This window comes from Protopterus annectens, chromosome 2.part0, assembly GCF_019279795.1.
Source record: "Protopterus annectens isolate FY-2018-M chromosome 2.part0, PAN1.0, whole genome shotgun sequence".
Taxonomy (NCBI): domain Eukaryota; kingdom Metazoa; phylum Chordata; order Ceratodontiformes; family Protopteridae; genus Protopterus; species Protopterus annectens.
The window spans coordinates 1,267,683,612-1,267,697,675 of NC_056728.1; the positions used below are offsets into that span (position 1 = coordinate 1,267,683,612).

General features: G+C 41.9%; 1 protein-coding gene across 1 annotated transcript in view; it reads right to left on the reverse strand.

Moving 5' to 3' along the window:
* Window positions 1-355: 355 nt before the first annotated feature.
* The window catches only part of IFT74 (intraflagellar transport 74), a 2,643,271-nt gene continuing 2,629,562 nt past the window's right edge, over window positions 356-14,064 (reverse strand). The window contains exon 20 of the mRNA XM_044061439.1: window positions 356-628. Coding sequence (XP_043917374.1) covers window positions 513-628 — 116 coding nt within the window. The 3' untranslated portion in view covers window positions 356-512. The remainder of the gene's footprint in view (window positions 629-14,064) is intronic.

A 14,064-nucleotide genomic window follows, 5' to 3' on the forward strand; every position in this document is an offset into this window, starting at 1 on the left:
CTTCTCAGCTACCTGTGAGAGTCCAAAGTTTCTAAAGTTCAGATACTAAGGATATAGGTAATACAAATGCTCCAGGGCAGCAAAGTTGTTGTTAGTCATTTCTCAGCCTCTGACAATCACACCTCATCACCTGTGAGTTGTTAGCTGTTTGTCAGGCTCTGACAATCACTCCTTAACTGTTCTGATTCAGTAATGCTGTATGCCTGCCAGAAAATAGCACAAGTAAAGGAGGAAAGCACAGCAACTACATAAAATGTTATTTTTCCAATTAGAAAAAAATTATCTTTCAGATAAAATAATACTGCTCATAATCCAGCTGCACTTTTAAATATGTAAAACAGAACAGGACACAAAGTTATGACCATTTGATTTCATTAAAAGCACTGAACTCAATCTGACGTTCTTTTGCAAATATTTTCTAAACAACAGAAAAGAAAGGTGCAGCCAGTTGAGAACTGCTGAACATCTTGGAATTCACATGGACGGAAACAGGAAGGAAGTCAGCCACCAGCTCAATTCCTGGTGTTTTGCAAAGACTCTATGAGAAGTTTATTGTACTCTGTGATATGATTCTTCACTTTTTTCACCACAGGACGGTAGTCACTTTCAAGACTCTTAGCAGCTATAACTAAACATAAAAGTTAAGGAATGCAACATTTACGACATATTACATAAAGCACATATGAAAACCAAGGAACAGCTTTTGTTTACTAGGAGTTAATCAGGATGAAATGTATTTGATAATTTGAAAGCACACACTCAAACTTGTATGGCAGATTTTACTAATGTCTTCTTTTAATAATAATTGATTTTCAATAGTTATGTCACAATAGATCACTTGTAATTTGTAAACTATTTTATGGAAATATGAATTATGTTATTAATCATTTTAAATGGCTATGACTGCAACCTATAATAGATAACAAAGCAAAACTAACCCAGAAATCCACAAAACCAATACATTTAGTTAGTAAAATGGTGACTGCATCTAAGCTTGGTCTGAAGACCACAAAGGTTCTGATCTAACTTCTCTGATCCAAACTTAAATGCAACTGTACCATTTTAATTTATAAAATTATCAAATTAAAAAGCTGAAGTGAAAAGAAATTAGCAAAATGATAATTTAGCCTAGCAAATAGTACAAATAGGTTTATGACACTTCATTTTTGAAGTTCTGTGCTGTTTTAATATCACAGTTCAAGAAATTAATTTCAAATCTGAGATATTCTACTATGTATAAATCTCTAATAAGCAAGTTTTCTTCTTTAAGCAATCTGAACTGACCCTGACAAAAAAAAAAAACTAGCAGTTACAGATTTTCAAATGGTGCTACATCAGATGTACCATTTTCTGAACTACATTCGTCCATCCATCCAAAGCCACTTTTCCCATTTTTGCACATGGGGTCTGGGTGACATTTCAACAGTGACATTTAGAGCCAAGGTTTACAGTAGGATTACAGTTTTCTAAACAGCGATTCACAAATGCATGAAGTACAGTTGTGTACCTACCATAAATGTAGATGTTCGAGTGTATTCACTGTTGCAGTCATTACTCTTGGGTTATCCTGCTGGCAGGCTACCCTCAGTCGGCCAGAATTCCAAAGTCTAGGTCCGGTGTCGGTTGCTGTCGCCTCCACCCTGACATCAGTGCGCCAGGGGTATAAAAGATGCAGCCGATGCCATTTTCTTCAGTTTTTTTTGCCCCAGATGTCAGGTGCCCCCCAAATTGGTAGGCTGAAAAATATGCCAATAGAAATGCATGCACAAAAAATAACATTTTCTCTATCTACAAGCAAATACACCAAATAGGCTGTATAGGATAGAAAAGTGCAGATAAGTCCCAGCAAAGAGAAGGGGGATGGTGGGTGGGTAACCTGGACTGCAACAGTGAATACACTCGAACATCTACATTTATGGTAGGTACACAACTGTACTATGTTCATCGTGTTTCACTGTTGCAGTCATTACTCTTGGGTTGAATCCCAAAGCTGAGGATGGGTGGCTGGGCTAAATAGGATTAGGAGAGGCTAAGAGGCCCTGCAGAACTGCAGTGGCAAAGCCTGCACTGGTCTTAGAGTAAAGAGGTAAGTGGTAGTGCTTTGTGAAAGTGTGCACTGAACTCCAAGTTGCAGCCTCTAAGATATCTTTGGTTGGTACTCCTCTGAGGAAGGCTGCTGAAGTGGCTGCTGCTCTGGTGGAATGAGGCCTAATGCCCTTAGGCGCTGATTTGCCATGTTGAGAATAGCAGAAATGGATGCAATGTCCTATCCATTTAGAAATAGTCTGTTTTGAGATAGCTTTTCCTTGTGATCCTGCAGCATATGACACTAAAAGTTGCTCAGTCTTTCTGAAAGCTTTAGTTCTGTCCAAGTAGAAGCGTAACTGCCTGTGTATGTCCAAAGAATGCAGAGTTTTCTCACCCTTGTTCTGTGGATTTGGATAAAAGGTAGGCAAGTGAATGGTTTGGTTGAGAGCCACACTGGATACCACCTTAGGCATAAATGTAGGATTTGTCCTCAGAGACACCCTGTCTGAATGAAAAATGATAAAAAGTTCCACAGCCATGAGTGCTTGCAACTCCGAGACTCGCCTTGCTGAGGTCATTCCTAGGAGTAGAGCTGTTTTCCAGGATAAGAATTTTATATCTGCTGTTGAAGCTGGCTCGAAAGGAGGCAGTGTGAGTTTTTCCAAAACGTAATTGAGGTCCCAGGCCAGAATTGCTGCTCTCCTTGGAGGCCTAATATTTTTGGCCCCTCTGAGGTACTGCCTTATTAAAGGATGAGAAAAGATAGGTGGTTCCATATTGTAATGGGCTGAAATGGCAGAGGCATGAATCTTAAATGATGAGAAAGAAAGGCCTTTGTTCAGCATCTCAGTTAGGTATTGTAAAATCTGAGGTATATTTGGTTCACACGTGTCAATGCCTGTTCCTGGCTCCAAGCACAGAATCTCTTCCATTTTTCTGCATAAGATTTTCTGGTACTGGGCCTCTTGGCCTCCAAGATAACATTCATAACAGCTTTTGAATGAGGTGTGTTCTGAATGGTTACATTATCCGCCATGCTGCCAGATTTAATGTCCTGAGTTGGCTGTGCAGGATCTGATTGTTTTGTTGGGTCAGCAAGTGAGAAGTTTGAGGCAATATCCATGCAGGACCTTGAGACAAGCTCTTTAGGACTGGGTACCAGTGCTGGCGTGGCCAGTCTGGTGCAATCAGTATCATTTTTGGCTTCTCTTGTCTGACCTTTAGGAGTAACCCTGGGAAGGAGAGGCAGTGGAGGAAAGGCATATACTGTTAGGTTTTTCCAGATGAAGGATAGGGCGTCCACTTTCCATGCTTGCTTGTGATAAATCCTTGTGCAAAATCTCTGCAATTGGTAGTTGTGAGGGGAGGCAAATAGATCTATGTCTGGGCATCCCCATTTCCTTATTATCATGCTGAAGACTTGTGGATCCAGTTTCCATTCGTGGGGATCCATGAGGTTTCTGCTTAGTTCGTCTGCCAGAGTATTTGTTTTTCCTGGCAGGAATTGTGCTTGCAGGTGAATTTGAAAAGCCAATGCTGTGTCCCATAAGGTCATTGCTTGTCTGCAGAGGGGGTAGGAATGTGTACCTCCCTGCTTGTTTATGTACCACATGACCGTAGTAGTGTCTGTCTTTATCAGTAGCTGTCCTGGAAGAAGCAGGTCCTTGAAAGCTGTCAGGGCATTTTGAACAGCTAGCATCTCTTTTTGATTGATGTGAAGATGCATCTGGTTTACAGGCCATGTGCCCTGAATGCATTTTCCTGCCATATGGGCCCCCCCAGGCATAATCTGATGCATCCGTTGTTAGTGTCTGTCTGTCTGTGGGTAAACTGAATGGCAGACCCTTGTTGGGGTGACAGGCTTCTGCCCACCATCGAAACTCCTGTTGTAGGCAGGGAATGAGTATAATTACTGTCTCCAGGCTGTGGCAATGCTGAGTCCAAACACTTTTTAGATACCATTGTAGTTTCCTCATATGCAGTCTGGCATATGGAATTAGTAGAATGTAGGATGCCATGAAACCCAGGGCCTGCAGGATTTTCCTTGCAGATAAGTGGGGTTTTGTTGCCAATTTCTTGAAGTAAGAAGTCAGTTGCTTTTGTTTGTCTGGTGTGAGATAAGCCATCTGGGCAGTTGTATTTAAGCTTGCACCCAGGAATATTATCTCTTGAGAAGGCACTAGTTTTGATTTATTTTCGTTTACTGTGTACCCTAGGCCAGTTAGTAATCTTTTTACAAACGCCAGATGCTTTAAAAGAATATCTTTGGTCTCTACTTGAATTAGGCAGTCATCCAAGTAGGGATATATATGAATTCCTCTTTGTCTGCAAAATGCAATTACTGGTGCCAGGCATTTTGTGAAGACCCTGGGCACAGTAGATAAGCCAAAGGGCAGTGCAGAGAATTGGTAATGAATTGAGCCAGCTATGAATCTGAGGTATCTTCTGCAAGATTGTCTGATTGGGACATGCAGGTATGCCTCTTTTAGATCCAAAGTTACGAGCCAAGCCTTCTTGCCCAGCATGGGCAGCAGCTGCTGTAGAGTCAACATCTTGAATTTTGGAACTTCCAGAAATGTATTTAGAATAGATAGGTCCAGTATTGGTCTCCAGGTTCTGTCCTTTCTGGGCACTAGGAAAAGTCTGGAGTAAAATCCTTGCCCCTGCTCTTGTTGTGGTACTTGCTGAATGGCCCTCATGTCCATGAGGGCTGTAATTAGTTTTTGTGCCTCTGCCCATTGATTGTGTGGCAGGTTTGGCATACCTTTTGACCTTGGTAGAGTGTGAAAATGGAACCTGTAGCCTTGGGACACTATGTTCAGGACCCATTTGTCTTGGGTAACCATTTGCCAATTTGATGAAAAAAGTGCTAGTTTTCCCCCTAAGGGGGCTGTCAAAAGAAAAGTGCTTGGATGTGGCAGAGGAAAGTCATTGGGACTGTTTCCTGTAAGGTTGTGATTTGTCTTCTCTGCTTTTGGAGGTAGGAGCACCCCATTGTTTAGGCCTGTATGAGCCTTGGGGCTAAGATCTGCCTCTAGGACACCTGTATCTGCCTCTTTGTGGTCTGTCTGACACTGGAAAGGACCAATTTTTAGAAGGCCAGTTTCTGCTAAACCTGGGTGGCTGTACCTGTAAGAAATCCTTGACTGTCTGCATGGATTTTGCTTTACCCTCCATTTTTTTCAACACCTCTTCTGCTTTAGTACCAAACAAAGTATCATGCTGCAATGGTGCATCTAATAATTTTGCTTTAACATGATCAGGCAGATTCTGCTCCTTTAACCAAGCATGCCTTCTAATAACAGAACCTGTAACAGCGGCCCTGCAAGAGGCCTCCAAAGAATCATAACCACATTGCAAAGTATGCTTTCCCACTTGTTCAGCTGCATGCAATAAATCCTGCAATTCTTTGTCCTTGTCCTTGCGTTTTTTGTAAACTCCGGTTGTCGGCTGGTCCGACGGCATTATATAATTAAATCTTCGGCCAAAGTAATGAAATGCAAAATCAAACTGATGCTTAATAGTGCGTTGGTTAAATCTAGCACAAAACTGACAGCTAACAACGTTGCGATCAGGGCCTAGGCAAAGAATACAGTAAGAGTGAAAATCCATATGAGGTATTTGCTTCCCACAAGAAATACAATTGTTAACTTTTTCTGACATCGATCTGGAGCAAGAAAAAAGTTTCCCCAACGGGGTACTTAGCTTTAATGAAGATTTCGGTTCTGAAATTTGGATTTGAAAATCTCAGGAGTCGGTCGACTGGCACATGCGAACTGCTTTTGCTTCGGGCACCGCGTGGCAACAAAGACTGAAGAAAATGGCGTCGGCTGCATCTTTTATACCCCTGGCGCACTGACGTCAGGGAGGAGGTGACAGCAACCAACGCCGGACCTAGACTTTGGAATTCTGGCCGACTGAGGGTAGCCTGCCAGCAGGATAACCCAAGAGTAATGACTGCAACAGTGAAACATGATGAACATCGTTTGTTTATACAAGGGACAGGGTGGACTTCTGACTTACCTGCAAATGCATTTTTTTAGAATATTAGTCTGCATGTGTTTCAGATGAGAATGATTTGTTCTCATTTGTTATGAAGATGATTTCACAGACTACAGCTTTGAAATTACTGCAGCACACTCTCAGACTAGCTGATTGATAGGTTCAGTTTTGACGGACTTAAGTAACCCCTAAGCAGTGACTTGCAAATTAACGTCACTTGGCTTTACCTGTTGATTGAACAATTGTCTTTATGAAAACTGACATTGCATGCCAAATTAAACAGTGAGTCTGTTAAATCTTGTTTTCCTTGCCACTGGCCCCTGAGTCAAGAAATTAATGAGCATGTTAATTACTTTTCTGGTGCACTGATTTTCTGTGAATTGACCTCATTTGTTAAATATCCTACTGAATGTACCTATTATGACAATACTCCAAATTTAAAAGATGAGGTGATATCTTCCAGTGGACAAACACAGAGTTTACAGTATATCCAGCATAAGTTTTCAGTCTGTGTAAACTCTTCTACAGTTACTAAACTGTTATATTGGATGCAGTCACATGTGCACAGAAAGGAAGGACGCAATGCATCATTTGTGCCACGTGGAATAAAATAAATATTTTAAAGAAATGCCAACTGAGAAAAAAAACACAATGCAGTTTGAATGCTACATATGTCTCAGACTGTCTGTCTCTACTTAAGGCAGAGTGTACAACCTAACATAAAACAGTGGAGCTCCTCCCTGAAATTCTTGAAATACTGATCTTAGGGTGGAAGCATTGCACAGCAATTAAAAAAGGTAGCAAGACACTTGGAGCAATTAAACTAAATCACATCAAATGTTTTCATCAGTTTCAACCAATGCAAAATATCTATTATGGTTTAACAATCTGCCCTAGTAGGAATATTTGCAGCTTCATGCTGTGTTTCTGAACAGAACTGAGACTGCTAGCTAAATAAGGTTTCACATTTTGCACCTTTATGGATATCCGCATTAAAGTTAAAAAAGATTGAGAAAAACTGCAATCATTTTATCCTTTTTTTTTCCTCTCTCTTTCATTGTCTGATGATCATCAACCCTTATTTTGGCTAGTTGGCCTGTTTCCTCTTCACCAGCGAGAGACAACCAAGAGGGGTCTTTAGTTAGTCAGCCATCAAGGGGGTGTCCTTATTAAGCACTAACCTTACGATGCATGTCTGGCAACATGCTCTAGGGTTTGGCATGCAAATGATCATTAGTGAGAGAGTTTCACCAACTTCTGCAAGTGATGTAACCCCTCAAGAAAGCCCTGATTTCCTGGAAGACATCACTCCCATGTGGTCTCTGGTCTCTACCAGAGATTTTACCACAGGACCATGTACTCTGGGCATATGCCTCCACACCTGAAGAGAAGCAAGTCAGCTTTGCCACATACCTCATGTCTTTTCCTTGTCAGCCCCAAGACTGCTGATACTGATGGTGTGCTGATGGTATGTGAAACTTTTAAACTGAAGAACTGAACAATTCTATTGGAAACTGAAAATTTCTAATATTATCTGAGACAAAATAATCCTCAGTGATTAAAGCAGCAACTACATGGAAAAGCCTTATTACTACAGGTAATCTGCAACACACAGATTGCTAGCATAAACTGAAGATTTTTTTTTACTGTCCTTTACCTTCATAACTGCCAGCACTGAAAGAATTCCCAGAGGTCATTAGCAGCTGAAGACTGACGGCAACTGTCAAGAGTTAATTCTTTTTCACAAACTGTCTTCCTCATCCTTGGTGAAATGTTAAAATATTGAAACTGTTATGAAAAATTATTATGCCTCGGGTTTATTCATCACTAAATACTTATTAACCTGTAGTTTCTCCATAAATGAGTTAAATAAAATGTTTATAACAGGTCTATGTCAAAGGAAAACTAAAAAGTAAATACGTAATTATGCAAGATATATTTTCATAAGTAGTTGCTTTATATTTCAAATGCTTTACAACTGCATTCTCTTTATTAGTAAATTATAATGTACTAACAAAAACTGAAGGCCAAGTAAATGCTGAAGGAGTGAAGGGATGCTATATGTTATGTTGAAAAGTCTAGTTTTAGAAAGTTAATAAATTGTGCCAGGTATCTGTGGAAACCAGATTAATTAATAGTACGCTTTGGCCTACTCAGACTGGGGCATGAGTCTTTGCAAGGATGTCTGTGAAATATTGTGTTGTTGTTTGTCTTTTTGGCTTTTCCCGGTTAGGGGTCGCCACAGCGGAACTCCGGTCCGCTAATGATTGGCTGTCAATTTTTATGGTGCCGAGTTGCCAGCCTGACGCCCAACCTTCAGCAAAGGCACGCCCATTCATACATGTCTTTCGGAGGCCACTCGACCGAGGGGAGGACATGCAAACTCTACACAGAAAGCACTCCAGCCGAGAATCGAACAGCAGAACCTCTTGCTGTGATGCAACAACACTACCGCTGTACCACCGCGGTTTGTGTACTGGTACTAAACGTTACAAGGCTGAAAGATAAATTCTTAGACCAGGTGGTCTATGTTTTAAAATACATATTTGTGAAGTGTTTATGTAAAGCTCTAAGTAAGGATCTTGAGAGATGACGAAATTTTAAAATACATTTATTTGCTGAAGGCAATGTAATGTCAAAGTTCTACAAGCATGCAACTGGTAAGAAAAAAATATATACGGTGTTTTTTCTTTTGTTCTTTGAGCCTGATCTAAAAATTTTGGCAGGTAGTCTCCCAGCATTGTTTATGGAATAAAACAGTACTTTGCACATCCTGAAGTGCCATTCTTGACTAAGTCAAATTTATACTGTACTTTAAGAAAACCAATGAATTTCTGTACTAAACCAAGTCATCCTGCTGACCTTGTTTCAAAGATTCAAAATAACAATATTGCTATTAAAGAAACTGTAGCCAAACACAGATAAAACAAAGAATAATATTTGGGTTAGTTGATGTGCTTTGAACTGGCCACCATGACTTAACTCGAAATGATGTAGAGCTTGCTAATAACTACAGTCATCAATGTACCGCAAAATAAATACGATGACATGGGCACAGCAGACCTGTGTGAGAATCATCATCATCAATACCATTTCTTTCATTTTCTACAGGGGACTGAGTGTCATGTCAACTGTCACTCTCTCTCTCTCTTGATTCAATGCCACTCTCCTACCTTCTTCAACGGTCATGCTTGACTGTCACAGGTCTTTCACATAATCCATCTATTTTCTGGACACCCTCATTTCCCCTTGCCTACTTCCTGTCTGTCCCGAATCTTTTTCACCAGATTGTCTTCTGCTTTTCTGCACATGTCCAAACCACTGTAATCTGTTCCCTTTGGCCTGCTATGCAATTGGAGCTACTCTGACTTCTGCTTTGATGTCCTCATTTCTTTGTCTGTCCCACAGTGTGCATCCTACCACCTGTCAAAGGCACTTCATCTCCATCGCCTCTAGCCTTCTCAACTACTCTTCCTTCACTTCTCAGGTAGATAGAGTAGTATTTGGTCACACCACTGCTTTACATACCTTATTTATCAGCTTCTTTGGTATTCTTCTGTCATAAACTATCCCTGCCACTCCGTGCCAGTTGGCAGCAGCCTCTCCGATTCTAGCTTTGACCTCCTCATTCAGATTTTCCTTCTCCTCTGCCACCTTTCCACAATACCTGAAGTTGATAACCTGTTCCACTATTTTCCTTTCTATCTCAGTTTTTAGCTTCTTCTGATTTCCTCCATTTGCAGCCATTACAACTGTCTTATCTGTACTCAGTTTCATCCCATGTACCTTCAGTTTTGCTTTCCATTCCCTTATCTTTTGCTGAAGTTCTTGCTCAGAGTCTGCCTGTAATGACACATTGCAGTGGGCTCAGAGCTGAACCCTGATGCACACCAACTCCCACTGGGAATCCCACTGGCAGAATGAACACTGTTCATACTTGGAGTCATTGGGTCCTTGTTCATAGTCTGCACTAATTCTACGAATGATTCTGGGACTTCAGACCATTGCAGGACTGCCCAAATCAGCTTTCTTGAGACCTTGTCATATGCTTTCTTTAAGTCTAGGAATGTCCAACTGGACTCTTTCCTCATCTCTAGCTTCTTTGCAACTACTGGTCTCAATGCAAACAAAGGGCCAGTTGTGCTGCATCCTGATCTGAATCAGAACTGCTCATCTATCTTACTTTCTATGATTCTGTGTACACCTCTATACTGCTCACAGTTGTGGAAGTCTCCCTTGTTCTTGTACATTGGCACTAGTAAGCTTATTCTTCAGTCAGCTGGGATATACTTTTCTCTTCATACTGCTATGAGTACCCTCAGGAGCCATTTCTTCCCTAGCCAACCCAACATCTTGATCATATCTGCTGTGACCTCATCTGAGCTCTCTGCTTTCTCTGACTTCATTTTCCTTAATCCTGTTCTTACTTCTAGGATGGGCTCCTCCTCTTCTTTCATCATAGCCTAGTCTTGGGGAGTACAGCTTCTGTGTAGTTTTCTTCATTTAGAAGCTGCTGAAAGTACGTTTTCCATCGGCCCTTGATTTTTTGTGGGTTGGTGAGCAAATTGTTAGTGGCACCCCTTATGAAGGGTGTCTGACTATCTTTTTAATCTTTGTGCCATCTGCCAAGTCGCTTTCCAGAAGCTGGTAGAATGCCTCTGATGCCTTGTTTTTTCCTCCTGCAATTCCTTTCTTAGCCTCCATCTTTTCTATCTTCCACTTTTTTCCTGCACATCTTCTTTCTTTTGATGACTTCCTAGACTTGTGCATTCCACCACCAGCTTTCCTTATGCATCTTACTTCCATACCTGGCTTGGCCACATACCTGTTCTACAGTCCTCACACATGCTGTTTTAAGGCATTGCCATTCTTCTGCTTCAACTTCACCCATTTCCTATTCTTCCTGAGGTGCTAGAGCCCTCCCTTGAACTCTTGTGCTCTCCAGTCAACTTCCAGGTCTTCAGCCTAGTCTCAGTTGACCTGAAAGCCTTCTCTGACTATTGCTTACAGCTGAATGTGGTAACCAGTGGTTTATGCTATAGGCCAACTGTTTCACCTTGCAATCATTGATTCTACCCCGGCTGCTTCTTATAGATCACAAAACGCTTGAACCCTCAAGCTCCTCCTTTTATCCATAATGCCTCAGCCACCTAACATACCTCAGATCTAGTTTGCTGCCTATATATATATATATATATATATATATATATATATATATATGTGTGTGTGTGTGTGTGTGTGTGTGTGTGTGTGTATCTTTATACCGGAACTGCACAACAATGAAAACTCACATGATGAACAGCCAAAACCGCAATAAAGTACTGAATGCAACTGACACATGTAAGTATGGAATGTACGTTTATACACCTTTAAGAGACTGTAAAAAGTACAGTTTTGTACCTACCATAAATGTAGATGTTCGAGTGCTAATACAGCTGCAGTCATAACAGATGGGTTCTCCTGCCGTCAGGCGGGTCCTCGGTCGGCCGAATTCCAAAGTCTAGGTCCGGCGTCGGTTGTCGTCGCTTCTTCCCTGACGTCAGTGTGCCAGGGGTATAAAAGAACCAGCCGATGCCATTTTCTTCAGTTTTTCTTGCCCCAGATGTCAGGTGCCCCCAGAAGGAAGGCAATACATAAATTTGTGTAATAAAGCAATGCAATATAATCAAAATACAGTAGTTGCAAGCAAATGCACCATAAAAGAATACCCCAATCAGGTTGTATGAGGAGGTGTTAGCCAATAGGCCTGTCCCAAGAGGGGAAGGAGGGAAACCTGGACTGCAGCTGTATTAGCACTCGAACATCTACATTTATGGTAGGTACAAAACTGTACTATGTTCATCGTGCATACAGCTGCAGTCATAACAGATGTGTAGAATCCCAAAGCTGAGAAAGGGCTGGTAGGCACTAGGTGGAACTAGGATGAGCCAGAATGCCCTGCAAGACTGCAGTGGCAAAGCCTGCTCTAGTTTTGGAGTATAATGGTAGGTGGTAGTGCTTGGAGAAGGTATGCACAGAACTCCAAGTGGCTGCTTCCAAAATATCTTTGGTAGGAACTCCTCTGAGGAAAGCTGCAGAGGTAGCTGTGGCCCTTGTGGAGTGAAATCTGATGCCTGCAGGTACAGTTTTACCATGAAAAGAGTAACAAAAGCATATGCAGTGGGCTATCCATTTTGAGATTGTCTGTTTGGAAATTGGCTTCCCTTGAGCTCCTATAGCATAGGACACAAAGAGCTGTTCTGATTTTCTGAAAGGCTTTGTTCTGCCCAAATAATAACACAGCTGTCTGTGGATGTCCAAGGAATGTAGTAGTCTCTCCCCTTTGTTTTGAGGATTAGGGTAGAAGGTAGGTAAGTGTATAGCCTGATTCAAAGCTACCCTGGATACCACCTTTGGCATAAAGGACGGGTTGGTTCGAAGGAAACTCTGTCCTGATGGAAGATGATAAAAGGCTGCACAGCCATGAAGGCTTGTAGTTCCGATACCCTACGAGCTGAGGTGATAGCCAGAAGGAAAGCTGTTTTCCAGGACAAATATTGCAAATCTGTTGAGGCAGCTGGCTCAAAAGGAGGCAAGGTCAGCTTTTCTAGAATGAAATTGACATCCCAAGCAGGAATTGGTTCTTTCCTTGGGGGTTTTATATTCTTAGCCCCTCTGAGGAACTCTCTTAAGAGGGGGTGAGAGAATAAAGGTGGATCAGCGTTGTATTCTGCAGAAATGGCTGAGGCATGGATTTTGATGGAGGAGAATGAAAGTCCACTGCTTAGCAGCTCAGCTAGATACTGTAAAATTTGAGGTAAATTCAGTTTTCCAGGAGTCTGGCCCTTTTTCTCATTCCAGGCACAAAACCGTTTCCATTTTGCGGAGTAAGCTTTTCTAGTAGAAGGCCTTCTGGCCTCCAAAATGACATCCTGCACCTCCTTGAAGAGTTGGGTCTGTTGTGATGTTAAGGAATCTTCCATGCGGCCAGATTGAGTGTTTTCAGCTGACTGTGAAGAGTTTTGAAGCTGTGCTGAGTCAGAAGAAGAGGCAATAGAGGTAGGGTCCATGGAGGGGAATGCGTTAGGCTCCTCAGGAGTGGGTACCAGTGCTGTCTTGGCCAGTCTGGAGCAATGAGAATCATCTTTGGTCTGTCTGCTCTGGTTTTTAATAGAACTTTGGGCAGCAGAGGAAGAGGTGGAAAGGCATAAACTGTCATTGTTGTCCAACTGAAAGAGAGAGCGTCCACTCTCCAGGCCTGTGGATGAAAAGTCCTTGAGCATAATTTTGTCAATTGGTGATTTTTGTGGGAGGCAAAGAGATCTATGTCTGGCCTTCCCCATGCTTGAATTATCTCTGTAAAAACTTGAGGATGCAACTTCCATTCGTGTGGATCTGTCATATTTCTGCTTAGGTTGTCTGCCAGCGTGTTTTCCTTGCCTGGCAAGTACTGTGCTTTAAGTTCGATTTGTAATTCCAGAGCCATGTTCCAAAGTGACATGGCCAGCCTGCATAGGGGGTATGAATGGGTTCTTCCCTGTTTGTTTATGTACCACATTACTGTGGTGTTGTCTGTCCTTATCAATAGCTGACCTGGATGCAGAAGGTCTTTGAAAGCTATAATAGCATTTATTACTGCTAGCATTTCCTTTTGATTGATGTGAAGGTGCTTTTCTTTTTGGGACCATTTGCCCTGAATGCACCGATCTGTCATGTGCGCCCCAGGCGTAGTCCGAGGCGTCTGTTGTGATGACTTGATTTGCTTGAGGCTTGCAGAATGGGAGACCTGTGTTTGTTTGGCATGCTTGAGCCCACCACAGAAATTCCTTTTGAAGACATGGAATTAGTGGTATTATTGTTTCCAAACTGTGGCTGTGTTGAGACCATAGGTTTTCAGGTACCATTGAAGTTTCCTCATATGCAGCTTTGCACATGGGATTAGTAGGATGCAAGATGCCATGAATCTCAGAGCCTGCAGGATTTTCCTTGCAGTCAGCCTGGTGAAATTTGCTAGTGTTCTGAAGTATTGAGTTAGTTGCCCCTGCTTCTCTGGCG